Raw genomic sequence first — 27254 nt, 5'->3', positions numbered from 1 at the left:
CGAAGTCCAGACAGGTACAGAATACTCCTCCCCTCCCAGGGAGTGGCATGCAGCATTCTTTGAATTGCTGGGTAGCTCAGTGGTTTAGGTCTCCGGAGGTCAGGAATTCGATTCCCCAACTGTGCCGCCTTGACAGGAGCTTCATGATCCATAAATCCCTCCCAGCTCTGCAGTTCTAAGATTATTATTATTACTGTATTCTATTAAGTCAACAAGTTAATCTTCATTGGCTTCTGTATCTACCAAAAGGAAGTCACATGGCATAAATCTTTTTGTTCCATAGGTACATTGTTCCAACTTTTGTGTACATTTTCAGGTCAGCAAGTTGTGTCTTGGAAGTTTTTGTCTATGCCCTATAGCTTTTTGACCTGTGTGGTCCCACTCTTACCGTCTTGCCTTTAGAACCAGAAAACATAAGCTATGTCGTACTGTGGGATTACTAAAATACAGTGGTGCCCCGCATAGTGAGATCAATCCGTTCCAGATTAATCGTCGCTATCCGGAAACATCGTAAAACAAAATGGAAAACCCCATAGGGGGAAAACTCACCGTTGAGCGAAGATTCCCCATTCAGCCGCCATTTTCGCGCCCTCAGTAAGTGAGGGCAGGGTGCGGAAACGCTGCGGGCAGCCATTTTAGGCACCTGGCGGCCATTTTGGAACCGCCAATCAGCTGTTTAAAAAAACATCGCAATGCGAAGATCGGTAAGCGAAACGCTTACCGATCATCGCAATGCGATGTTTTGGCACTTAAAACATCACAATGCGATCGCATTAGCGATCCCAAAAAACGGATCACTATGCGGATTCATCGTTAAACGGTGCGCTTGTTATGCGAGGCACCACTGTATAGGTATCATTCAGTGTGTCATTAACCACGCAAAGAGCTGTCTGGAAATAGTACTCATGTGGTCAAAAGGGTGTAATTGTAAAAGCACAAGTCACATTAGTATTAATTAACCCATCTTCGAATGTAAATAATGGTGGCTTCTATACATCTCCATCTAGAAATGGAAAGGTGATAACATAGCTGGGGAGAGAATGATGTAAATGCAGGAAAAGGTAAGATTTCTTGAACATGTGCTTTGACATTAAGTCTTGGATATGGAGCCTCATAGCACAAGTGGAACAGGATAGACTGACTGTTCAGCCACAATGTTTTTCAGCAGCCTCATTTTCAAAAAGTATGGAAAACAGACCTGCTCCAAGATTAATCCTGTCATTTGCTGTTGCTTGGATTTGCCCCAAGCAGCATTTGGAATAAATGTGTGATGAATGCATCTTCTCCCTTTCGTTTGTTCCACCAGCAGGCACTCTGTAGGATTTAGGAAATGGCAGTATATTCAAATATATTTTGTTGATTTATGATCTCGCTTTCTCCCAGTAGCTGGTTGGATAGCTCAGTGGTTGAGGTATGTGGCTGCAAAGCCAGAGGTTGGGTGTTTGATTCCCCCACTGGGCCTCCCAGGAGAAGAGCCAGCCTACGTGGCTTTGGGGGCAAGCTGTTTCGGCCCAAGATGCCCCTGGAAGCAGTGACGGTAAACCACTTCCGGGTTTTCTCTACCTTGAGTCACCATAACTCAGAATTAACTTTAAGGGCACACAATTATTTCTCCCATCTTCGGAACCTAAGCGTAACCTTCTAATAGAACCCCCTTTAAAGTATCCAAAGATTTGTTTGCTTGGAGAACTTACATTTTGAACTGCAATTCCACTGACCATGCTGAACAGGAGATACTGGCAGTTGTAGTTAAAAGGTTAATTTTTCTAATCAGGGTGTTGGATTTCCAGATACTACCTTTCTTGCTATATGAGGAACTTGCTGTGGCTAACTTGGAACTTTTAATATAATTACCTCTGGCACTTCTGTGATGGTCCCTACTTGTATACAGCAGTTTTCTAGGCAAAACTTTTCAGGGACAACGGGCACGTAGAACTGCTTGGGGAAAAAAGAAAAAAAAATGAGCTGGTCATGGAACAGTTAATGCTGCAAAACAAGGCCAGGCTTGTGGTGGAGCAGCGACCTCTGCTAGCCTTCCTTCTGGGACACCACCGCCCACCCGCCCCTTTCAGCAGCTGTATTTCAGAGCATGCCATTGTGCAGGTGCCTATATTTGGTGCTCCTACAGGCATCCTCCCCTTTTTAGGCTGACGACGACGGGGGGGTGGGTGGGGCTACGTCAGTGGGAGGTGTGCTTCGCTTTCCATTCCTGTTGAAGAAAACAAAGCAGCCACATTTTGACGGCTACGCCTGATCGAGGCCAGCAATCTGCAAACTGAGTTCTTTTATTCTTGCCATTAAAAAAAATGCTTTGAGGTGGGGCAGGGAGAAGTAATTTTTCCATGAATGGCTTTTGTGGTTTCTTGTCAAGGCAAGAGTTCCTTCATGCTATTTATATCCCAAGTGGGATAAATAGCTGGGGAGGGCAAGGTTGCTCTGTGGTGACCGTGAGTGCAAAAACACACCATTCAAGGAAACAAAAAAATGGTTATTTTTCACAATCCCCCAAAAAGCTGCTTCAGAAAAGGTGAAGGATGGCATGGGGATGGAGTCCTGCTTTTTAGAAGGCAGGAGATGGCGAATAGTTTTGTGACAGAAATACAAGATCAGTAAAATCCATACACTAGCTTAACAGGAAGCGAAGCTAGGCGGCTTCCCTGTGGATGGCTTTTGCCTCTTTTTTTGGGATGAGGTTGAGGGACAAGGCAGGCAGCTGTGGGTTAAAGCCTGTACCACTCCTTTTTTGCAATGGCTTTGAGCAGCATGCTACCTGCAACTGCTCGCTTAGAACACTGCATCTTTGCCCAGAAGATTAAAAATAAATCTGGCCTGCTGGCCTCAGTATAACTTTTTTTGCAACCAGCTTTTTGAAAGACTCCGCCATGAAAGACACCGATTCGCTAACAACATTTTGGTGAACTGGTAGATGCAACTTTCAGCTCTATTATTACTTCTCATTAAGAACAGATATTCCAATGGATATATAATGGGGGGATGCATTGCAAGAAAAAAAAAAGCAGGTCCAATTTTTAATAGATGTACGCAGCAAACACAAATCTTTGACATTCAAAAGGAAACAGTTGGCATTGCTCTTCAAAAGAAAGCAGCAAAGTACAACAGCCTGTTTTATATGCCCAGATAAGCAAGTTGAAGAATGGTCCGAACTTTACTAAAACCTCCAGTGTATTTTCATTGCCCTTAACACCCTTTAGCTTGCATCCTTGCAAGTAAGTTCAAAACAGATTGCAGAATCTTGCTGTGGTTGCAAGAATAATCTTGGACTGTTGCAGCGCGTGTGTGCAGACTTTAGGAAAAGAAATCACACAATCCTGGGAAGATACTTATTTGGACCTGTTTATTGAAGCAATTGAGGGGGAGAAAGAGCCAAATACTTCTGGAAACAAAGTGATGCAAGACAAGCCAGCCAGAGAGGTTTGCTTTGCTGCACCTTCTGAGGAGCCCCCTTCGGATCATTTCCCTCACTCCTTCCTTAGCTCCCCCAAGGAATAAAGAGGCTGGAGAAGAGAAAAACCGTATATAGTTTCATACACAGATTTAAAAGGCACAAACATTTTATGGATAAACTGGAAGAGGTTTTCATGGGAGAAGCTAGAGGTGTCCGTCAGCCGCTCAGAACCATCCGCACCAACTCTGTGGAGAGAAAAATGACACTCTGTGAGAGCCAGAAACAGGATCAGAGCACCAGGGCCGGGCTAATCCTACTGGGGGGGAAGGAAGTGGGTCCTGCCAGAACAAAGGGGATTGAGAGTTAGCAGAGGTCTCTAGGGTTAACATTTTGAGGGTGTTCTCTGCCCACTGTTGCCCCAGAGGCTGTCGCCCTGTGTAACAAGCCTTTGCAATAATATGAAACACATTGTACGAGCAGCGGTATTAAGGAGGAACACTACAGAAGCCACAGCCCGCTTCTAATGGCTGAGTGGGAAGAAATCACAGTGCTCTAAGAAGATCAGCAGATTAGAACTCTAGGATTCCAGATGCGCAGTTTGTTCAAATGCAGAAATTGGCCGCCTTTTTTTGTGACCAAAGGCAATAAAAATACTTGGTCTCTTCCCTACAGCTTCTGTTCTCCTGACCCAGTGGGAGCTTGGCTGAAAAGCTGTCTATATCCTGAGATAACGCCCCCTCCTCGGTGCACCCCACCTTCCCATTCCTTGCACTGGGGCTCTAGCTATAGCACCACCCACAGGCCAGCCCCAGCCCTGCCCATTTGCACACAAGAAGCCCTTCTAACATTAGTTTTGAATTGCTTAACAACCAACAAAGAAACGAGGAGGAGGAAACATGGGCAGAAGGGATTATGGCAATTTCTATGAACTATTTGCCAGGCATTAGATCTGGAGCCGATCCTACAAAGATGCTCTGCTTTACTGATTTATTCATTTGCAGAGAGGAGAAACAGTCGAAGAGGCACTCAGCTACAGCACAGAAGGCACTCAGCTCTCCGACTGAGCCTATCTAGGTAGAGAGCAGAGAAGGGGGCGAGACAGGGGCGCACGGGATATAAAGGCAGGCAGGCAGGCAACAGCCAGAGCACAGGCTCCTAAAGAAAGACTGTCCAATTAACCTTCAATCCAGGTGGAACTGAGCAGATGGCAGGATGAGGGCGATCACAGGTGGCCAACTATCTCAGGTACTCCCAAGTGACCGAAAGAGGATTTAGAGAGAGCTACCGGTTCCCACTCAAGCCACAAGGTTCTGCAATTAGCTCTGGCATGCCACCAAGCCCATTAACACCGGCAGGGAAAACAACGTATGCAAGGTGGCAGATATTTTAATGGAGCTTGGGCATTTGGGAACTCTGGATTGTTGTCCCACCCCTGCATACTCATTGCCAGGTACTTCCACTGTGTGCTATGGAGGGAAGGCTGCATGTAAAATAGCATCGAATTGTTTGCAAAACAGATTCCCAAGTATGCAACCTGTCATCTTTTTAGGAGTATGGAGGAACAGTGTTCTCCAGCTCATTAAATTGCAGGTTGGATCATCTCTACAGAGACACCTGTACTATGGCTAGCAAAATGTGTCCAGAAGTTCTCTGCTAGTGGGACTGCTTGAAAAACAACACATTTCTACCATCCCACCCCACCCCAAATCCTGCTTTATTTCTGTAACTTAACCAGTTGGGGTAGGAGTGGTGACCATTTACAGTGGTGCCTTGCTTTATGATTGCCCCGCATTATGACGAAACCGCATTACGACGATCTTTTTGTGATCACAATTGCGATCGCAAAACGATGGTCTAAATCAGTGGTTCTTAACCTGGGTAATATCGCCCCTCAGGGGGCAATTTCATTTTTCAAGGGGACGAGGGAACGAAAAGGGGTGACACAGGGGCGAAGGAACAGAAGGGGGGCGATAGGGAGGCGATGGAGCCACCGAGCCGCCACTGCCATTGAGGTTATCGCCCCCTCCCCATGGTGGCGCTGTGCCACCGCCTTCATGGGGAGGGGGGGCGATGATAACTTCCTCAATGACTCAAGGGGGCGTTTCTTTCAAAAAGATTAAGAACCAGTGGTCTAAATGGCGTTTTTTCGCTTTGCGATGATCGGTTCCCTGCTTCGGGAACCGATTCTTCGCAAAACATTTTTTAAACAGCTGACTGGCGGTTTCAAAATGGCTGCTGGGTAAACAAAATGGCTCCCTGTTGTTTTCTGGGACGGATTCCTCGCAAGACAGGCAGCGAAAATGGCTGCCCTATGGAGGATCTTCCCTGGACAGTGAGTTTTGACCCCATTGGAACGCATTAAAGAGGTTTCAATTGTTTTTTCCCCCACATTACGATGTTTTCGCTTAACGGCGATTTTCCTGGAACGGATTATCGTCGTTAAGCGAGGCACCACTGTATAAAGGAGAATAGGGGGCAGGACAGTACATGACTAAATGAGGATTTGAGTCTCTACTCCTGTCCAACAGGAGTTCTGAAGACACATCCTTACATCGTGCCAACTTTTCTAAGGCTGGGTTTGGAACAACTATGTGCCCCTCTCCTCCCAGCCAAAAAGGAACCCTGTGCCAATACAGGGCCATGGAAAGGGGAGGATATATTGAATGACTGACAACTGCTTTATCTAATGAGATTGGGAGAGACATTCTACTCTATATCATCAGAGCTGAAATCTGATATTTGCACTTCTGGCCTAAATTTATAGGACCCATTTTGAAAGTCCGTTTTTAAACAAAGGGGACTGGCATCCACATAGAATCATAGCATAATGAAGTTGGAGGGGGTCTATAAGGCCATCAAGTCCAACCTCCTGCTCAATGCAGGAATACAAATCAAAAGGATATCCACCTGGTGATTGTCTAAGTTTCTCTTGAATGTCTTCAGTGTTGGAGCACTCACAACTTCACAAGATAATTGGTTCCACTGTTGTACTGCTCTAAAAGTTAAGATGTTTTCCCCTGATATTCAGTTTAAATCTGGTTTCCTGTAACTTGAGTCTATTGTTGCGTGTCCTGCACTCTGGGATGATCAAGAACAGATCCTGCCACTCCTCTGTATGGCAGCCTATCTGAAAAGCGCTATCATATCTTCCCTCAGTCTTATTTTCTCAAAGCTAAATATGCCCAGTTCTTTCAGTCTTTCCGCACAGGGCATGGCTTCCAGCCCCCTGATCATCCTTACTGTCCCCCTCTGAACTCGTTCCAGTTTGTTGGCATCCTTCTTAAAGTGCCGTGTCCACTCTAGATAAGGCCTAACCAGTGTCAAAGAGAGGGGAACTAGTACCTCACGGGATTTAGAGACTATGCTTAATGCAGCCTAAAATGGCTTTTGCCTTTTTTTGCCTTTCACATCTTTCTGTCCATGATTTTTTAGAACTCTGACGCTTCTTCTGCACTACCCTCAGCTCCGTAGTGTCCAGCCTGGATAAAGACCGGTACAGGGTTAAAAGTTAGATTACATTTGTAATTTTTTTAGTGGTCTAATAAAGGTATCATTTTCTCCTTGGGTTTTTTTCTTCTTCTTCGTCTGTCGTTGCTGCAACATGAGACTAGTGAAACACACAGACTGGGGGTCTTGGCCCTCTCAAGGTGAAAGACACAGAAGCTGGGTTCCCCTCATGCTGCCACCAACATCTCTCCCTTCAAGCACTGCAAGGTTACACACGCACAGTCTTGCTTTAACCAGAGCTGCCTCATTTCCCCAGCCACCCTTGCTTCAAATACATAAGAGAGTCAGCTACATGCACAGACATGCTGGAAGATTTCTGGGCGGGGGGGGGGCGCGGGTTGGACATGGAAGGAAGATGCTGAATGAGAAATGGAAGAGGGGAAAAGAGAGCGCAAACAATAAAAAAAATCTTCCTTTTTTTAGGTCAACAAAAAAAGGAGGCTGTTAAAAAAAAGAGAGAGGTAGGTTTGGAGGAGGCGTACCCCATTTGAATTCACCCTGATAAGATGTGTCTCACAAATGCTGTAGAAAGGAAGAAACATCAAAAATGATCAAGCCAATGAACAAACAAAAGCAGACACATGGAACATTAACTGACAAACAAAGCTCGCTTGACACTCACAAATATTACCAGATGTTACTAGGATGTCTTTGCCATCTTTGTCACACTTCTCTTCTTCACACACAGTATGGCGCTATAGCCCTCACTCGCAGGGAGCTTCTGGGGCCAGAGGCTCCAGTCCCCCAGACAGGAGGCGGGCGTAAATAAATTAACCACAAGGATCTCTCTCTAGAGGAGAATTCAGGGAGAGCAGGGCCTGCCCAAGGGCCGGATCCCCCTCACAGTCACTCCAGCCCCCGCCAACCTCTGCGGTGGCAAGACCACCTACGGTCAGAGAGGCGAGTGAGGCATCTTAAGCCTCATGGTTTTCCAGAAAGTAGTTCAGAGGCAGGAACCCACGCGGCTCTTTTCATTCGGCCTCGGAGCAAGAGGCATAAAATTCCTCTCAGCAGAAAACACAAGATGTTCATGGAGGTCACTGCTGACTATTCCAAGATTAGGGCTTTCCTTGCTGTACCTCACATGGGGGGGGGGGGGGAGAGGGGTAGGCAAAGCACAGCCCTTCGGAGGCTCTCAGACTGCAACTCCACTCTTCCTCATCACAGGCTACGCTAGCAGGGGATGATGGGAGCTGAAGTTCCACACCACCTCAAAGGCCACATTTTGCCCATTTTGGCTCTAGCATGGGAAAAAGGGGGTGGGGGATGTGGGGAAGCATGGAAAGGGCAGGTTCCTTGAGGCAAGCAAGAGCTGACCCACCTCCCCGGTGGCTCACCTTCGTAGTTAATGCAGCCATTGCTGTCTTCATGGCCGGCCACAAGCATCTCCACTTCTTCCTCCGTCATTTTCTCACCTGCAGGAACCAGCGGTACATTTTACAAGGCCACCTCAGAGGACCAGGCCACATTTCAAGCAGGCAGGCAGAAGCATTAGCAAACCAAATCAGTGGGGATATCCATGTACAAAGCACAAATTTAAAACCCAGGGCGAGCAAATCCCTAGCTCTCAGCCACTCCTGGGGTAGCTTATGAACCGAACACCACCCACTTCCCTCTGCTACCTGGCCGAGCACTGGGAGAAAGACTTGGTTGTTTGCAGTATTCAAGCAGCCATCTCTGTTAGGCTCTCTGGGCTCAGAAGAGGCAGGAGAAGTTATGGACAGTTGCCAAACCAAGCAGTGTGACTGAAAGGTTCACAAAAGGGTGCTCAAGAAGTGGAGGGAAATTAAGGTAGAGCGGTTTGACAAACCATGGAGTCTAGGAGCGCCATGCAAGTTCAGTCATTCAGGTACAGCTTCTCTTATCCGCATAAGCAGCACTAGAGTGAGTGAAGGAGCAGCCCTACATGGCAGCCTCGTGGTGAAAACCACCTGTGCACTGAGATGGGAACAGCCTGTCCGATGGGAGCTCCTGTCCCCCTGAAAACTGTCAACATTCAAACAACCCGGCCCCCCCTTGTGCTCAGAATTTCAAAAGGATCTCCCAGGATGAGAAAGACCTTTGGAAACTCAGTTCACAGGGCGCAGTGATTAAAAACGGAAGGAAGATTCATTTTTAAGAAGATACCTCTCCTTAAAGAAGAGAGCTCCCCAGGGCCTTCCTCCCAAGAGATAGACCAGATCCACCACTGGATCACGGCCACTCCTGGACCAAGGACTGTTCACTCCTCTTTCATCAAAGGGAGAGACTTTGAAACTGCCACCCTATAAACACTCCCTAGCAAAGAATTAACACCGAGGCCCAAGGAACTTGCAAGCAGCCATGCACAGAATTAGGGCTGCAAGAATTCTGCTATTTCATATTAGGCTTTGCAAGGAGAACAATACCTAGGGATCGATGAGGGCAGAGCAATTAGAACTCTACTCCGGGAAGAGCTGCAGGCCACCTCCCTCCTCTTTAGCGTCAGAGTACACTTGAAACCATCAGGAATACGTGCAAATGTGAGCAGTAGCGCGGCTGTACCTAAGGTGACCAGGACGTGGCGTATCTCCGCTCCCATGACGGTGCCGTTGCCTTCTTTGTCAAAGACCCTCAGCCCTTCCACGTAGTCCTCAAAGCATCCCTGGTCCTTGTTCTTAGCAATGGTTTGCATCATGGGCAGGAACTGTTCAAAGCTCAGCGTCTTCACATTCATTTCTGGGAAAGAGCGCAGAGCGGGAGGGAGGGGGAAAAGAATAGGTGTTATCGGCTGACATTGCCATTATGCAGGTGCCAGAAGCCGAGATAAGAAGCGACCCTCAGGAACGGAGCCTTTCCTTAACAAATTAGCCACTGGAATTCAGAAACTCAGTTCCAAGCTCAAATTAAAACAGTGGGGCAAGTGGACCCGTGTATATCAGGAGGACCAGCCTCCCATGGCACAGCATGGGGTAAGCAACACCTCAGGTGTAGGGGGCTGAGGAGCAGCAACACAGGTCCCCTTGGCTCCTCCTCCTCTCCTTGGCCTGTCGGCAGGACAGACCTGTGCAGGCAAATAGTCTCCCTTATCTCCCCAGGGTGTCCTGCTGTATATAGTACAACTTGATACTTTCCCACTGCCAGCATCCAGTGGTCAGTCCTGTCCCCTTCAGAATATGGAATAAAGACACCATCTTGTCCTTTGGTTCAGGTGGCAAAACGTCTTTGGCTGGCTCTGATCATCCAGATCCTGAGCCAAGGTAATCCATACTCTCCAAAAACTGAAATGCAATTGTTCTGCTCAGTTTGGGGTCATAAATCTGCCAAGGACACCCACGTCTCACACAAAGTGAGTCTTGTTCAGCATCCATCTTTGGCTTTGGAGAACGAACAGGGTTTTGTTCTCTGATGTTCAATCTTTATATACATGGAAAAGAGTTTTCTGGGAGAGCCGAGAGGCTGGCCACACAGCTGTGTTTGTCACCCAACAGGACGAATCCTGTTGCAGATGTGTACAACTGGGCTGGCCGAAGGTGACACAGGGCTCCTTCTCACAGCGGATCCGCCATTCCCTTCCACACCTTAATTCTGCAAAATAACTTTTGGAGGACCTGGCAGAATGGGGGTGCAGTAGAGAGAAAGCACTCCCTGAAAAAAAAAATCAAGCAGCAGCATCTTCCATGTGCAGACTTTTATCCACAGAAAACCAAGCCAGGATCTGACCCACTCTGCACCACACAGCTATGACATCTACAACAACTGGGCAAAACTCTGTTGTCCTTCATTGGGACCAGAACTCCTAGGATACAGGAGAAACACACCACTCCTATCCTCCCTTCTCCTTCTCCCAACGGCAGTTGTAAGCAAGAGAAAAAAAAGGGGACGAGAGACTCACCATCACTCTTGGGGTTCCCCAGAACTTTCATGACTTCTGCATTGGTGGGATTCTGGCCCAGGGCTCTCATCACATCCCCGCACTGGCTATACAGGATCTTACCATCTCCAGTTCTGTCAAAAAGCTGGAAAGCCTCCTTGAACTCTGCGGAGGGTAACAGCAAAGAGGTAAAGACAGAAAGCCATGGAAGCACCCTTAGCAAAGGCAGGTAGAGAGGGCAGCATCTCAACCAGCCACGCACAGTTGCACTTTTAATCTACAAGGAATGGTATCTTAACTTCAGGAGTGGATTTCTAGATTTCTCTAGATTTATGGGGACTCCTTCCTGCTTCCCAGACATGTTCAAGCCCTCTCTGACTCACTGACCTATTTCCAAGCAAGTGCACCAAACACTCATCCATCGCACAGCAGGGTCCAATTTCATGCACTGGAGGATCCATCAAGTTTACAAGGCACACATTCAGATCTCTTTACTTAACAGCCAGGATAGTTTAAATGTCAGACCAAGAACAAGATTCACATCCCCACTTAGTCATGAAGTTCGAGGTGAACGGGGCGGGGCATGATTATGGACCCATATTTCTTTCTCAGCTTGGCCCACCCCCCAGCGCTGCTGCAAAAAATAAAAGGGCGGAAGGGTGAAAATCACCTATACCAGTGGTTCCCAACATTGGGCAACCCAGGTGTTCTCGGACTGCAACTCCCAGAAATCCTAGGCAGCACAGCTGGAAGTGAAAACTTCCAGGAACTGCACTCCAAGAACACCAGGATTATCCAAGGTTAGGAACCAATGATCTGTACCATGCTTCTCGGAGGAAGAGCGACATGGAAATGTAAAAATAAAAATAAAACAATGATGAAAGTATTAACTATTCTGCATTGATCCAGACAGGCAAACCTGCTTGCAAACCATAGGTGGCTGGTAACTTGAGCATGAGTATCCTAGCAAATATTAGGTGGGTGGCCCATAAACTATCCTGCTAAGAACACAAGTACTTTGCTAGATTAGATCAAGTCCAGTCTGTGCAATCAGCCTCTGCAAGATGACTCTTTGCAAGTGAGCTAGTGATCCACCTGTCCATCATCTACCTAACCTAGCTCTGGGACACCCTGGGAAGTGGACTACCAAGCAAATACAAAAATGATGGAGTCCTCTTGCATCTTTCACTCCACAGCTGCCTTTTATTGCTATCAAGTTCTGTTTTAAATAACAATTGTGTGCCGTCAAATCAGTTCTAACTTCTGGTGACTCTTTGCAGGGTTTCCTAGGTAGAGACTACTCAGAATTGGTTTATCATTCCCTTCTTCTGGGGGAAACTTTGGGGCCATAAAGGCTATCTCTTCTTCCAGGAGGCCCACAGAGGAAACTCGGGCTCCTCTGTCACATATCCACTGAGCTAGCTATATGTTTAAGCTACATATATCCATGTAGTGGGACTTGGAGGGACAACCCATATCAGAAAAAGTCTGAAAAAATTAATTCTCAGGTTTCGACACAATCGTTCAACTATCTCACAAGCTGAAGGTCCAAGACCTCCAAAGCCTGAACCTGGAGAGAGAGAAGGAACAAAAGGGGATTAGGTCTGAGTAGCTCCTACTGTAAACTATTTTGGAATTCCACCCTTCACCTACCCACACTTCTAACAACAAAGTAGATTAGGTCAGGAACTACTGGCCTAGTGTCACCCAGTGAGTTTCATGGGCGACTGAGAATTGAACCTGTTCTCCATATTACTAGTCCAACATGATAACCACTACAACAGAGCAGCCTTTTTCAGAGAGAGGGAGAAAGTGAAGAAGTAGATTTGTTGAGGCAACAGTGGCAGAGACATGAATGAACACAACAGAAGTCCTACCGGCAAAATTAAAGGCACCTATTACAGTGGTGCCTCACTTAGCGATGTTAATCCGTTCCGGAAAAAACATCGCTAAGTGATTTAATCGCTAAGCGATATTAAAAAGCCCATAGGAACATATTAAAACGTGTTTAAGACGTTCCTATGGGCTAAAAACTTATCTTAAAGCAAAATTCCTTCATAGCGGCGGCCATTTTGGGTGCCTCTAAAGCGAGGCAAAACAGCGGCGGCCATTTTGTTTTTGCGGGAGCCATTTTGGAACCACCAATCAGCTGTTTAAAAAAGTTCTTTGCCATGATGGCTTCCCCGCGATCATCGCAAAGCGAATTTTAGCCATAGGGGACATCACTAAGCGATCGCTCCAGCGATGGCCAAAAGTCCATCGCAAAGCGATTTCATCGCTCAACGGAGCGATCGCTAAGTGAGGCACCACTGTATAGCCTCTGTCCCACATGAGGAAATTTTTGAAGGCACCCCTATCTCCCCCATCCCCCCCAATGGGTTCACCCAAGGCTTCATTATGTTCATCACTGTACAAGAAGAGCAGAAGTTAATCAATTGCCAGTTTCTACAACAAACTGTAGTAGGACTAGTAAAGGGTACTTGGAACCAACAGCCTCTTCCTCCACAAACTCTTTCTATCCTGTATGTTGGTATCTAGCCTGCTCTTATTGTCAGACAATATTCCAGCTGCTATGAAACAACCTGTCTCTTCTCTAAGCAGGATCTAGTTTCTGATACTTAATTTTCAGTGTCTGGTTTCAGCTAGACACTGAAGAAAAAGGATCTGTAATCAGATCTATATAGACAGAAAGTCCAGTTTATCCAAGAGACATTAGAGAATGGCTCCGTGTCTTAAGAAGGGGAAGAGAAAGGTACGGGATACTCTGTTTTGGTAGCGCTTTAACTGCATTTCACTTTACCAACACATGTTTTCACATAGGCTACAACTTCTTTTGTCAGATCTGAAATAAGGATAATCGTTTGAATTCTGGAAAAATACGCCTCAGAGAAACCTCTGCCTTACCATGCTTACTTTGATTTTTTCTGTCACCTTGGATAATGAGAGAGGAACCCCAATCCCTCTTGAGATAATGTTTCACATAATCAGAGTATTTTATCAGTTCTTTTTTTTTTCTACCTGGACATATCATGGGTGTGGACCTGCATTTCCTCCTTCCAGCAGCAAGATCAGCCCTCCCATTAGGGAAGGCAGAAACAAACAAAACAAGCAAAAAAAGCCAAAAAAGCCCACAGCCAACTGAGGCAGCAAATATGGTTTGACAGGAAGGGCAGCTCTTCCCAGCCGTGCCTTCCTGGGTTCTTCTTCCCCAGCCATGCCCTCTTTTGGAGAAGAAAGCTGCCCTGTGCCTCCCAGCCTGTCCTGCACCCAAGAAACAAGGCAGCTGCCTTCAAGTAGGAGGGAGCCCCCCCCCCACCTCAGCGACGCTGCTGAGCTGAAATTCAAGAGCTAATATGGAGTGAAGGGACCCTGTTTTGTCTTTCGGCACAGGGCGCAAAAAGAGTCTCAGGCCAGCCTGAGGCCCCTCATGGAGCAGCCGAGACGTTGACAGACAGGGTTTGCCCAGCTGGCATTTCCATTGATCAGAAATAGCTATTGTTCACCCATCTTAAAAAACCAACCAACCGGCATGGCTTCTTCAAATTGCTGTCTGCCACAGTCTCACATAAGATATTCTTAAACAGTGACACACTTGTGACTTCAGGTCTTCCAAATGAAAACTCCAGTGGCTCAAAACAGAACCTGCCCTCAGGCAAATGGGGGCATGTCTGTGTGGCCCCAGTGGTGGGTTTTTCCTCTCCCTTACTGGGAAATAAATAATAGCATTTGCTGCTATGAGCCCCCAAGTCTGGGGAGTGTTGGCCTACAGGTAGAGGAAAGTGAAACAGTAACAAAAGGTTTTAAGCAGAGCTTGGGTTCCCCCCACTTTTCCTTTGCACTATAACTACCCTAATAGGCAGCAAGCAGACCCCTGGCCCTTGCTGGCTAGGAATTCGGGAAGTTGGAAATCAAAAAGGGTAATTTTTATGAACAGGCACCACCTGACTAACTCAAGCACCTATAAGTGCAGCAGTACAAGAAGCATGATTAAGAATTAGCTCTGGAGATGTTCCATACACTGCTGAGCAATTCGCTTGCCCATCACAGCATGGTGGAGCGAACATCCATTTTGGAGATTAGCTCCTTCCCAGAATTCAATGATGGGTTCACCCGGCCACAAATTCTATAACAGCCAGTTGCTCTGCAATTGAGCTAGAGATACTCACATGTTAATTTCTGTAAAGCTGCCCACCTGGCAGGGGGCATCCGCTCATCCTCGCCTTTTAAAGGCTGGCAAAATACTGAGGTCACAGATACACACTACAATTCCAGCAGCCGAAGATATTTTACTGCCTGAGGCAGGGCAGCAAAGAGCAACCTCTACTTACCCAAAAGAAGAGTGGAGAGTGCCCACAGCCAGCATAGCTGCCCTGGCCCTTGAGGCAGAAAATCCTACACTTCCTCACAGTAAAAATACAATTACCAAATCAAATGACTAACCACCTATTGTTCTTTCACAGGGCAGAGAAGAGAAAACAGAAGCCTAATTAGCTCACAATGACTTCACTGACTGGCCTCTACCTTTAATCACTGTGGATCATTTTTTTAAAAATCAAACTGTTTTAAATCACAATTTAAATTTAGAAATAATGTTTTTAATTTAAATTGTCAAAAAATCAGATTTTAAAAATATAAACAAAAATTTAAATCAAATTCACCCTGCTTTTCATTCAAGTATGGATTGAATTGGCAGATCCATAATGAGCCTAGGAAAATGGGCCTTTTGCACCCATTCTTTGCAAGTGTGAAGAACAGGAAACTTCATATTTGCATTGGTGCTTTCTACGTTGCATTGGTGTTTTCTATGTACTATCGAAGCCTGCATGCTAGCTGTCCCAGACTTCCTTGATGTTACTCAGTGAAAGTTATCTGTTATCTTTATTAATTGTACTGTGGTGCTTCTGGCATGAACTAGGAAAGAAAAGCTAAACCAGGCTATCAGTCCATCCGGGCGAGCCAACAACCACTCTCCGGGGATTCAGGCAAATGGTGCTCCTGAGGACTTCTAGCCTGAGATGATTCACTGAATGCTAACACCAGCAACTAAACTCATCAATTCTACTTGCAGACACCTACCACCAAGCTATAGCTTAACTTATACAATTTGTATAATTTGTACAATTCATCCATAAGAATAGGAATGCATTCTGGATATTGATTAGCAATTATTCCTATCATGCTCGCCCCACTGCCTAAATTGGCTGGGGCTACAAGACATTGGAGTTGAAAAACATCTGGTGGACCAGATTCCCCACCTCTGTAATAAAATGCTAAACCTGCCAGTTAATTCTCCTCCCGTCCCCTCATCCAAAAAAGGCAATGACAAGATGAGTCTGCAGTTTTGCCCATCACCACACAGGTCATACTAATAAATACTTTGAGATGCTTCTCACCCTTTCCTCAGGATGTCCCAAAAGACAGCTTTGTTACCATTTCACCACTCCTCATCAATTAAAACAAGCATGCAAAAATATTCTATTATAAATGAGATTAAATCTAAAGGGTAAATTTTAGATGCTTTTGAAAACAGCACCCCCGAGGTATTTATGCACAAAACGTGCAGTCATGCAGCATAACCTTTGGATAAATAACAAACCATCACCTCTGGGGAAAGAAACAAGAAACCCAGGAGCATCTTAAAGTATAAAAGGACCTCAAAAGATTACACAGTAAAATCAGCCAATTATGTATGAATACAGTCTAAATATTAATGTTAAGAAAACCAAATTCATAGTAATCAGTAAGATGCAATCAAATCAAGACATGCAATTAAAGTTCTAAAATCAAAGGGTGGAACATGTTGCATCAAATGTACTTCAGAATTTGGGTCAATGAACAGTGGAAGTGTAGCCACATAATACAACCCAGAAGAGAGACAGCCCAGAGCAAATTCCTTGAGAATGGAATATGCAACAAAGACTTATATTCTGCTTTAAGAATAGGCATTCTGTGGTTCTATGCATTCTTCATTCTACAGTATGAAATAGAATCACACTGAATTTTGCACAGGTAATTATAAAAGAGGTAGAAGAATTTGAAATGTGGACTTCTCAACAGATGCTAAGAAATTCTTGTACTGAACAGGGGACCAACAAAGTAGTATTAAAGACAATGAATAAAGGCCAATAAAATGCAGAAAGCTAGAAGGTTTCAGTCATTTAATTTAAAAAAAGTACAGATTGTTACAACTGACCAAGATAAAATAAGTAGCAAGAAAAGACTATTGGTTTGGATGCAGTCCATGACTGTTGTGGGTAAAAAACGTTATACATCATATCCCTGAACCTTAGGGCAATGCTCCACTTGTTGAAGTGGGTTACAGCCCACTAAAAGCTCATGTTATAATAAAAGTGTTAAATATTTAAGATGCCACAGGACTCTATTTCTTCCACTATGCCCCTATGGAAATTATTTCTTTGGAGGAAGCAAATTTTAGGGACTGGTGACCATAGCCAGGACTCCTCTGTAAACATAATGTGTACAATGCACAACTATTAACAGGAGTTTGAGTCTTCAAAAGGGCTTCAAGGAGGGGCTGGCACTGTCACTAGCTGTGGGGTCTGACAGTTGCATCTGCCGCCTTCAAGACCTTTCAGTTACAAGACCTCCTTCTTGGCCAAGGAATTTCTCGTTTGCTCCGCAGCGCCCGGGATCCAGGCAAGAATGTACCCGGCAGCAGCAGCCGCTCTCAGCCCTGCCTGCTCCGAAATGAGTTTCTTGCCCATATAAGGAAACCAAGAGAACACAACCCCAGACGCCCATCTTTGCTCATTTGAAATCCCTTCCTTCCAAAGCAGGGAGGGAGCCCTTCACATCAACAACAAAAAGTTAACTACTCAGGATCCCCTTCAGCCTATTTCATGATCCTCCAACAAGTGGGTGGGAAAAATCTCATTTCCCCAAATCCTGTTGGGCTGTGGAGTTCGCACCGGCAGCGGAGCGAGAAGGGAAAGGCAAGCAGCCATTTCCACCCGCCCCTGTTCTATCACATCCTGTTTTTGCACATCCAAGCTGGGAAAGGCCCCATTACTATGAGAGACTGATTCCACTCCGATTCCAAGCGTGTGGGAGCATCACACACCCATACCGGCATCCTTCTGAATCTATTCTTTTTTTTTGACCCAACCAATCATGTTTTGGCTTGCAAAACGAACAATGCAGGCCACCGACAAGATCAGGGTGGGGATCCTTGCAGGCAGTTTGAACCAGGAAATGCCATCGTGCGTGAGCCATGCCTGGGCGGCGGAGGGAGAGAGAGATGAGGAGTTCTCCTGCCAAAGGGCCAACCGGGTCACTTTTTTAGAGGGAGGGAGACTCAACATCAGTGCAGCCGGCTCCAAAGGGCAAGGCAGCCTCGCCTACCAAAACGTACACCTGACTTAAGAGGCATGGGGGACACGTTAGCGCTGGAGCCAGGAATCGGTTAATAACACGCAGGTAATTTTCATCACACACGCACAGAAGACGCGCTTAACTCACCGGCAAGGAGCTGTAATCAAGAGATGGGGGGGGGGGGGAGAGAGAAAAAGGCTAAAGGAATCAAAGGAAGGAAAAAGAACCGTAAGACCAAACAAGCCTCTTTAAGCGGATTTCGGAATCCTGTGATTAAACCTCAGACAATTGGGGTAGACGGGCAACGGGGAGGAGGAATCGTGAAGGCCCCCTGCACCATCATGTCACTCCAGCCCCCCCCCAATCCACACCCTGTCTTTTTCTTTCCTCCTGCATCGGCCCCAATCCCCGACTCCCGAGTAACAAGAAGAGAGGCACCTACCTGCGGTCTGATCTTCTGAGAAGTCACACTGCAAGGCAAACAGAACCAGAAAGAAAACCAGTCACCGGTGTGTGTGTGTGTCACGGAGGACCCTTCACGTAGCAATCCCCCCCTCCCCTCATTCCCTCCCTTTTCACACATTACCCCTTCCTCCAGCTACCGGTTCTCCTCGCCCTTCAAGGTGACCGGGGTCCTGCTAATAAAGAGCTGAATCTACCTATTTAAGCCCTTTGCTTGCTGGATACTAACACCCCCGCCACACATCCCCTAAGCCTCCCCTGGACCCTCCTAAACTTTGCATCCCAACCCTTTTGCAAGGCACCCACCATGTCTGCTGCAGGCGGCGGCGGCGGCTCTAGTTCCTCCCGGCTGGCAACTCCAACGATTTCCTCTTTCCGCCCTGAACGTGTGTAAGCAATTTCTGCTGGCTGACTCTGAGGTCACTACGAAAGCATTCGCCCCGGATTGGTGGGTGCAGAACCGGAGGGGCGGAGATAGAACGAGCTGCGGAGTGACGTCATGCCCAACTTTCTCCCGGAGAGAGGAGCGGGAGGAGCTTCCCCTGTTCTTGGCGGGCAAGAGAGGGAGAGGGAAGTCGCGGGGCTCCTTTTGCCTATAGATGGGGCGTCGAGGCGCTCTCGGCGGGATAGCTGAGGCGGTGCTCTCGCGTTGAATGCTGGGAAATGTAGTTTTTAAAAAATGAACCGGCCACCTCCCACCTCGTTTTTTGGCCCATTAGTGTGTATTCACAGAGGCCACGAAGAAGAACAACAGATTCTGGGGATCACGCCGATAGGGAGCGAGCTTGGCTGAGAATAGTGTGCCTGACTTCTGAGCAAACATGCCAAGAGTCTCGAACCAGAAGCTTATGTGCAGGGCTGTTTGTGCGAAAGTCCCAATCTCTGGAAAGGGCTGTGAAACATTCCTGACTTGAACAGGAGTCTATGCCCAGATCTCTGAGGTTTTGTTTGTTGTCCCACCTGCTTGGGAGAGGGCCCTTCTTTTTATCCCAGGCTTGGGTGGGATACCTGTTTATAACAGGCTGAAAAGTATGTATGGATGCATTTACTTATTTAACAGACCGCCCTATTAGTGCAAAAGCACTATTCTGGCCGGTTTAGAACCGGGAAGGGGGGGTAGGAATCCCAGCTTTAAAGAGCGTAGACGAGTCAGGCTACAACTCCCACAATCACTGGAGAGTAAAAATTGCAGTGCTCAGTTTCTTTTAAATAGGATAGAATAGTTTTAAACTGTTAGTTTTTAATTTGATATCTATTTAATTCTTGTTTAATTTTGCAATATTTTATTGGGGTTTTCTTAAGCTTTTAATATTGTTTGTTTTAATGTAAGCTGACTTGGGGTATAAATATTTTAAAGAAAGAAATAATGGCATCTCAGAAGCCGGAGTTCTTTGTATGACTAGACCAGTTGTCAAAGCAATGTGCAAGCTCAGCAAGTCTACTTGCAGCTGGAGCTTTGTGTAGTGCTCTTTTTTTCCTTGCTTGGCTAACTGGTCTCTGACTGTAGTTTTGGCTGATTTTGCGTCTGACATTTCTTTTGTGTTGCCCGTCCTGGCACTGAACACTTGCTATGTCTCTCCTTGCCTTTTGGAGCTGAACCCTTTGTTGTCGGTTATCCTTTTCACCAATATAGTGGTCGTTGGAGTTTTTGCAACCTCACATGCTACCTACCTCTAGCAGGTGAGGCTTGCAGGAAACTTCCTGGGCTGGGGTGACTATCAATCTATGCAGCACTACCCAATCCTGACCTCTGAATTACTCAGTATATATCTCTTTCCCTCTCCTGAGTCTGCTAGAAGTAGTTAGTCTGTTGAAGTCAGTGAGTCTGTTGAGGCCTGTTGTTGCAAGCAGTCATGTTTGTTCTTAGTTTGCTGTTTGATCTCTTCAATTGAAAGTAAATGAAACACATTGTATTCTTCCTACCACTAATGTCTCAGAGGGAGTTACTATATTTAGACTGTAAGTGCCAGTTGGTGAGTTAAAAGGGGTGGACTAAACTGAGGAACTTGAAGCTAAGTCTGCTGTATGAATCCCTGCACAGCTAGAGGAATCTGACCAAAATTCAGACCTCTGCGATAGTGGTAAATGATAATGTTCAGGTATTTCTCATGAAAACCCGTGGAGGACAAAATCCTCAAGCAGAATCCCCCCAAAAAATGCAAGAAGCTGTAGTTGGCATTTGCAAAAATTTAGCTCTAACGGTTTTCACCTTCCCCCGGAGCACATTTTCAGCAAAGCTTTTGGGTTTTAATTACCCATTCTATGCCAGGCCATCCCAAAATGCTTTGTTGCATAGATCACAATATGTTTTTCCTGGGATGGTCTATTTTCTCTCTGGTATTGTGAAGGCTAGTTGGTTTAGGTGTCTGGCTGCAGAGCCAAAGGTTGGACATTCAATTCTGCACTGTGTCTCCAGTGAGTAGAGTCCACCTGTGTGGCCTTGGGGGCCAGCTGCACAGTCCAAGGGCACTCCCAGAAGAAAGGAAGGGTAAACCACTGTCGAGTATTCCGTATCTGGAAAACCCTGAGTCAGAATTGGTTTGATGGCACATTATTGTTGTTGTAGTGCAGGCTACAGGAATGCTTAGAGTGGACGGAGAAGCCCCTGCTGATAGTAGATGATCTAACTGCCTTGCTAATTAAAATGTGCCAGCCTTCCAACTCTGAGAACCCTGACTCTACTCTGCATCCTGCCCTGATGGACTTCCCCCAAACTCTGAAGCTGGGCTTATTTATCTGTAAGGTAATCTGAGTGCAGTGATACCCTCAGACTGGGCTAAATCCACTGCATGACCTGAAATGGGGTAAATGGGATACCCAGAACGTCTGGATTTGTGGCTACCTGAGGTGCAAAGCAGCTGCCTTTTTCTCAGGCACTTGCCTAACAGAAAAAATGGCTTTTAGTGCCAGCCTGAAGGGAAGCAGTGACAGAGAAAGGGAAGCTGAGAACCCGATAGGAGATTTCTGAGTAAAATTACATGAGAAAAGTTGGTCCTGAATTTATGTAGCAGTGCTACCGATAGTTTTTTTCCCCCTGAAAAAAAATGTGGTAGAGACCACCTTATGCTACACAGTGCCTCCTTGTGAGCAAGGGCAACCCATGGTGGGGAGCAGTGGAGCAACTCCCCCCACCAAGTGGCAGGATGAAGTACGTCACCAGCCTCAGATCCATCAGTTACCGTGAGCAGTCTATAATAAATCACTTTGAAATGAAGTATAGTTGCCTCTTGTACTGAAGGAAAGAATAACTCTCCAGGAGACAGATGCACTTAATGCAATGCATTCCTGCAGCTCATGTATCATCAGGCCCAGCCATGTATTGACATTCTGTTTGCAACATGAATGAGTTCTGACTACTCTCTGCAGTGGGAATAGCCTAATATAAAAACCTCTTGAAGCTGACAGGTTGTCCTGTGTCTGACCGAGAGCTAATGTCCCAATTCTTCTGTCATCGCTAGAAAGCACTGGGATGGGAAGCCAAATAGAAATACCAGGGAGGCATCACATCCTGCTATAAAAATTCCCAGTCATGACTTTTCAAAGGCAAAGTCCTCTGGGCAGGGAAAATTTAAGCAGCTGGCAAACAGTAACACTTACAGATCAAAAAGCAATACTATTGAGTTGAATAGGATGTGATGGCCAGGGTCCTATTGCCAGTGACAATTGGAATAGACCTATTGTCTCAATGGGATGCTCATTCATGATGATGACTTGCCTTTCAACAATCAGTTTAACAGATCTGATCTTGGATTGAAGCTAGCAACAGGGGCTGAAATGGAGAAGGAGGAGGCCTGCAGATTGCCCGAGACTGTCCTCTGTTTTAAGAGATGGGCCATAAATTCCAAACGGCTAGCTGAAGAAGAGCTTGAAACCAACATGCATGATTTTGGAGAGAGAGAAATAGAAAATATATAGGATAGTTATAGGAGTTTGACACAGCTTGAGATATTACTTTTTTAGACTTTTTTAGATATTACTATGACTTCCAGAATCTCCAAGCCATCATGGGTATAGAGACTGTAAAGGTAAAGGTTCTCCTTGACAATTTTTGTCCAGTCATGTTCGACTCTAGGGGGCAGTGCTCATCCCCGTTTCCAAGCCATAGAGCCAGCGTTTGTCCGAAGACAATCTTCCGTGGTCACATGGCCAGTGCGACTTAGACACGGAACGCTGTTACCTTCCCACCGAGGTGGTCCCTATTGATCTACTTGTATTTGCATGCTTTCGAACTGCTAGGCTGGCGGGAGCTGGGACGCTCACTCCGTCGCGTGGATTCGATCTTACGACTGCTTGGTCTTCTGACCCTGCAGCACAGGATTCTGCGGTTTAGCCCACAGTGCCACGGATGGGTATTCTGAGAGTTATAGTAAAAAAAAAAACAACCAATAATTTTCTCAAGCCCTGGAATAGTGTTTAAATGGCAAATGAAAGGTGCAGCTACTGAGCTTAAGTGTGTTTCCATTTCGACAGCTTCGTCCTGACGCTATTTAACTATGGTGCACTGCAGTTGCTGTTGTTGCTTCCTGATCATTTGGAGCTGTTGTTGCTTCCACTTCATGATACCAGAACTTAGCAGTGGAAGGAGCCTTGACAGCTTAAGGCTCACTTCTTGCTCCATTCATGTCAATCGCAATTTGCTAGAAGCAGACCAAACTAAGGTGAATCTACCCACACCCCAATAGTAGAAGCCCCTGTCGGGCTCAGAAAGGTACAGCGGGACACTCTGGTGACAGATTGGTTTACTCTAGCAATTACATTATCTGGTTATCAGAAAAAAAGAGCAACCCATTCCCCCCACAGTGCACCAAACAGCAGGAAAAATGCCCATTTTGATCGAGTCCTCTGTCTTGGTTCAGCAGGTATCAAACAGGATTATGGAAACTGAAGTTGTGTGACTTCTAGATCCCAGGCCTTTTTCTACTGACATATATTTATATTATAAAATGTACAGCTTAATTTTATGCCTTACTAAATCAACACCAAACTTCTCAGTGTAAGATGTGCAACACCCATGTGCACCTAATAATACCAAGCTCATATTAGGTTTATCAAAGGTGGCTTATTAGAGGTGAAGAGGATGAATTTTAATGCTTCTGTAAAGAGGGTGCTCAAGAGACAAGCCCTGCCGGCCGCTCTATAGTTATCTATGGTTAAGATAATGCAGTGTAATTTGGCACATACTTCTGGATAACTATCCCATGTTTCTGCCTTAGTTATTGTATGTGAAATGGACACACTAAGATTCAGTAGATGGGGTTCAATTAATCTGCTGACACAACATGCAGGGAAAACCATGGGCAACAACATTACAGATGTCCTTTGTACACTTAGAGATTCACACAGTTATGTGCTGTCAAGCTGGAGTCAACTTGTTACATACAGCACTGATGGTACCTGTCTGTCATGGGTTTGGAGGGAAAGTTCCATCCTATGGGGAGTGGAAGGCGGGACATCAAGAGGAGGGGCTGTACTGTATATATATTTGGAGCTTGTGTGGAGAAGTTTAGTTGTAGGAGTGGGAGTCTGTGTGTCAGACTGAGTACAACTGTGTGTCAGTTAGTACATACCTGATAGGTTCAGGTTTCTTTATAGGTAGCCAGAACTGATAGGTTCAGGGTCTGTGCTTTACTTTAAAGTGTTCTGTGTGAACCAAACTGTTATATGTATATGGTTGGGACTAAGCCACGTTACAATATCTTCTTTACCTGATCTTTTTATTTACCCTGTTTGTTATTTAAATAAACCTTGTTCTTTTGTTTGTTAAAAATCCATTCCTGGTCTGTGTGACTTCTTATAGGGAATGGTTGGTGGCAGCTTAGTTAAAGTGTGGCATACTCCAGTAGGTCTGGGGTTGTCACATTGATTGGTGTCCAGCGTGTGGGATACGACTGGTCCAGTTGTCCAGTGGTCCAGCAAAGCCTTGGCAAGGGTGCCCAGAGCAAGGGGGGTCTAGTCAGGGACAATCTGAGGGCGCGTAGGTAATCTTCTAGGCTTACCTCACGGGGAGGTATGCTAGTGGAAGAACGTGCCAACTCAGATTGGGGACTAGATTAGGGAGCTCTGAGGCAACCTGTTTTGGCGGGAAAGGGCTGAGGCAAAGCTGTGTGAAGTAACAGTGATCTAGCCTAGCTGCTGAGAGGCCTAGCAGAGGGGGTGGATTCTGCCTGGCAACAGTTGCAAGTTAGTGCTGAAGGAACAGCAGCAATCTATAGAAGGCTGTTTCTGAGGCAAAAGAAAAAAGTGGTCGCTTTATTTTGAGGCTTGACTTTTGAAGGCAGCCTGTTCTGGGGGGGGATTATGCCCTTGACTCGAAGCCAAATGGCAGAAATGGGGGAAGTAAGAGACCCACAGGTAGACCAAGGTTCTGAGGAGGAATTTGGCTCAGTGCAGGATGAGAGCACGGGAGAACAGAACCCAGAACTCAGAAAAATGCGCCTAGCCCAACAGCATGAACTGAGGGTGAGGGAGATGGAGGAAAGGGAAAGAGAGAAACAAAGACAATTTGAATTGGAGAGAGAGAGAATGGCCATGAGGAGAAAAGAGATGGAACTGAAACATAGAATTAGAATGGCACAATTAGAATTAACATTCCTCAATAAGAGAAATAACAATTTATCAGTTGAAGAAATTGCGGAAAGAGAAAAGTATGAGGCTCAGGCCAGACAAAGTGAGCAAGATCTTGAAAAATATAATCAGCAAAAAGACATTAAATTAAAAGAAATCAGAGATAAGACTGAAGAAAAAGTAAAAGAGATAAAAGCTAGGGCTGAGGAAGAAATTTTACAGATCAGGGCTGAGTTTGAGGCTAAGCAAAAGGAGCTGGATTTGAGAATAATGAGTAGAAATAGGAATAACAATAATGGTGAAGGGAAGCCCTCAGACATGAAACCACAAAGACCTCAGATTTTGGAGGGAAAACCAAAACCAGATGAGAAAGACTCCAAGTACAGCAGAAAATGTTATTTCTGTCAAGGAAAGGGCCATCTAATCTCAGAGTGTGAGAAATGGAAGCAGCTAAAGGGAAATTTGCCTCATGATTTGAGTGGAACCAAGCCAAAAGCTGGGTTCTGTGTCCAGAAAGAGCAAAGCTCCTTGCCACTGAGGGAGCCTGTTGCCATGGCTACTCAATCTGGAACAGTTACATCTGCTGATCAGGCTGGGGAAAATGGTCCTCTTGTAGAGGTCAAGCGCTGCTTACTAGTGAGGACAGATTCGCAGTTGTTTGAGACCGCAGGGGTGGACGTAGGAATACTTGACCATCAGTATAGGGGGCTAAGGGATACTTGTTCCCAGGTGACCCTGTGCCATCCAGACATTATTCCTAGGGAGTATATAATCCCAAATGAGATCTTGAAGGTGGCAGGGATTGAGGGGCAGGTGATCTCACTGCCAGTAGCTGAGGTACCTGTGAGCTTTCAAGGCTGGAGGGGAGTGTGGCGGCTAGCGATTTCATCGACTCTGCCAGCAGCCGTGCTCGTGGGAAATGACCTGGCTGAACATGTGAAACGGGTGCTAGTGATTACACGCTCACAAGCCACCACGGGGACAGTTCAGGGGGGTACTGAAGGGCCCGAGGCGGAAGCAGATAAGGGTAGTTCCGAAGCTGTGGTGGAAACCTTAACCACAGACAGCAAATTTGGCCAAGAGCAAAAGGCGGACGCCACTCTCTGAAAGTGTTTTGAAAAGGTGACAGACACCCCGCTAACACCTGAAACCCCAGCGAGATTTCGCGAGGAAAAGGGAATTTTATATAGAGAGACCCTGAGGAATGTCTCAAAAGGGGGAGATGGGATCAGAAGTCAGCTAGTGGTACCTGAAAAGTATCGCCCCATGATCTTACAAAGGGGGCACTCTGACATGTTTGCTGCGCACTTAGGGGTGAACAAAACACAGCAGAGAATCACACAAAATTTTTACTGGCCTGAAATAGGGAAGCAGATCAAGGAGTTCTGTAAACAATGTGATGTGTGTCAGAGGCAGGGGAATAACCGTGACAGGACCGAAGCGAAGTTGTGCCCTTTGCCTGTGATTGACACCCCGTTCAAATGTATAGGAGTGGATATTGTGGGACCTTTGCCCAAGGCCACAAAGAGGGGAAACAGGTTCATTCTCACCATTGTGGACCATGCCACGAGGTACCCCGAAGCCATTCCCTTGACTAACATTGAAACTAACACAGTGGCAGATGCCTTGGTGGGGTATATGTCCAGGATGGGATTTGCCTCAGAAATAATCACAGATTTGGGCGCATCGTTTACATCGAAGCTCATGAAACGGTTATGGCAAATCTGTGGAATTAAACACAAGGAAACCACTGCCTATCACCCTGAAAGTAATGGGTTAACGGAGAAGTTCAATGGGACTCTGATGCGCATGATTAGGGCTTACTTGGCAGAGAATCCAAACAATTGGGACCAGAAGCTGCAATCCCTTTTGTTTGCTTATCGATCAGTGCCACAAGCCAGTACCGGGTTCAGTCCGTTTGAACTTTTGTTTGGGAGAAGGGTGAAAGGGCCACTTGATTTAATCAAACAAAATTGGGAGCAGATCACCCAGGATGACCCACAAGATGTTGTGACATATATAGACTCTTTAATGACTGACCTGAAGAGAAACCTAGAGCTAGCAGCAGAAAACCTGCAAGCTCAGAAGGTCAGAAAGAAAACCTGGTATGAGCAGAAAACCAGGGAGAGGCACTTTAACCCAGGGGAGGAA

At 46.0% G+C, this 27254-nt stretch overlaps 1 protein-coding gene across 2 annotated transcripts; it reads right to left on the bottom strand.

The window, feature by feature from the left end:
• Positions 1-3338: 3338 nt before the first annotated feature.
• Positions 3339-19148, bottom strand: MYL6 (myosin light chain 6). Of its 2 annotated transcripts, XM_020785468.3 has the most exons (7): positions 18846-19099; positions 18520-18547; positions 10767-10910; positions 9437-9610; positions 8251-8328; positions 7396-7435; positions 3339-3651 (listed from the first exon to the last, which is right to left on the bottom strand). In XM_020785468.3, the coding sequence occupies exons 1-6, from the start codon at positions 18846-18848 to the stop codon at positions 7407-7409; spliced, it is 456 nt and encodes a 151-aa protein (XP_020641127.1). In that variant the 5' UTR covers positions 18849-19099; the 3' UTR covers positions 3339-3651; positions 7396-7406. The 2 variants fall into 2 exon arrangements, with proteins under 2 accessions (XP_020641127.1, XP_020641120.1); XM_020785461.3 differs by lacking the exon at positions 7396-7435 and having other exon boundaries at positions 18846-19148.
• Positions 19149-27254: the final 8106 nt, after the last annotated feature.

This window comes from Pogona vitticeps, chromosome 2 (genome assembly GCF_051106095.1).
Source record: "Pogona vitticeps strain Pit_001003342236 chromosome 2, PviZW2.1, whole genome shotgun sequence".
Classification (NCBI taxonomy): domain Eukaryota; kingdom Metazoa; phylum Chordata; class Lepidosauria; order Squamata; family Agamidae; genus Pogona; species Pogona vitticeps.
This window is presented reverse-complemented; position numbering and strand designations above follow the sequence as displayed.

What these genes read in the sequence shown, in the direction of transcription:
- MYL6 (XM_020785461.3), bottom strand. An exon ending in CTCAGAAGATCAGACCGCAG is followed by an intron (nt 10,911 to 18,519) that starts GTAGGTGCCTCT and finishes TACCCTCCGCAG; the next exon opens with AGTTCAAGGAGGCTTTCCAG. An exon ending in CCACGTCCTGGTCACCTTAG is followed by an intron (nt 8,329 to 9,436) that starts GTACAGCCGCGC and finishes TGGTTCCTGCAG; the next exon opens with GTGAGAAAATGACGGAGGAA.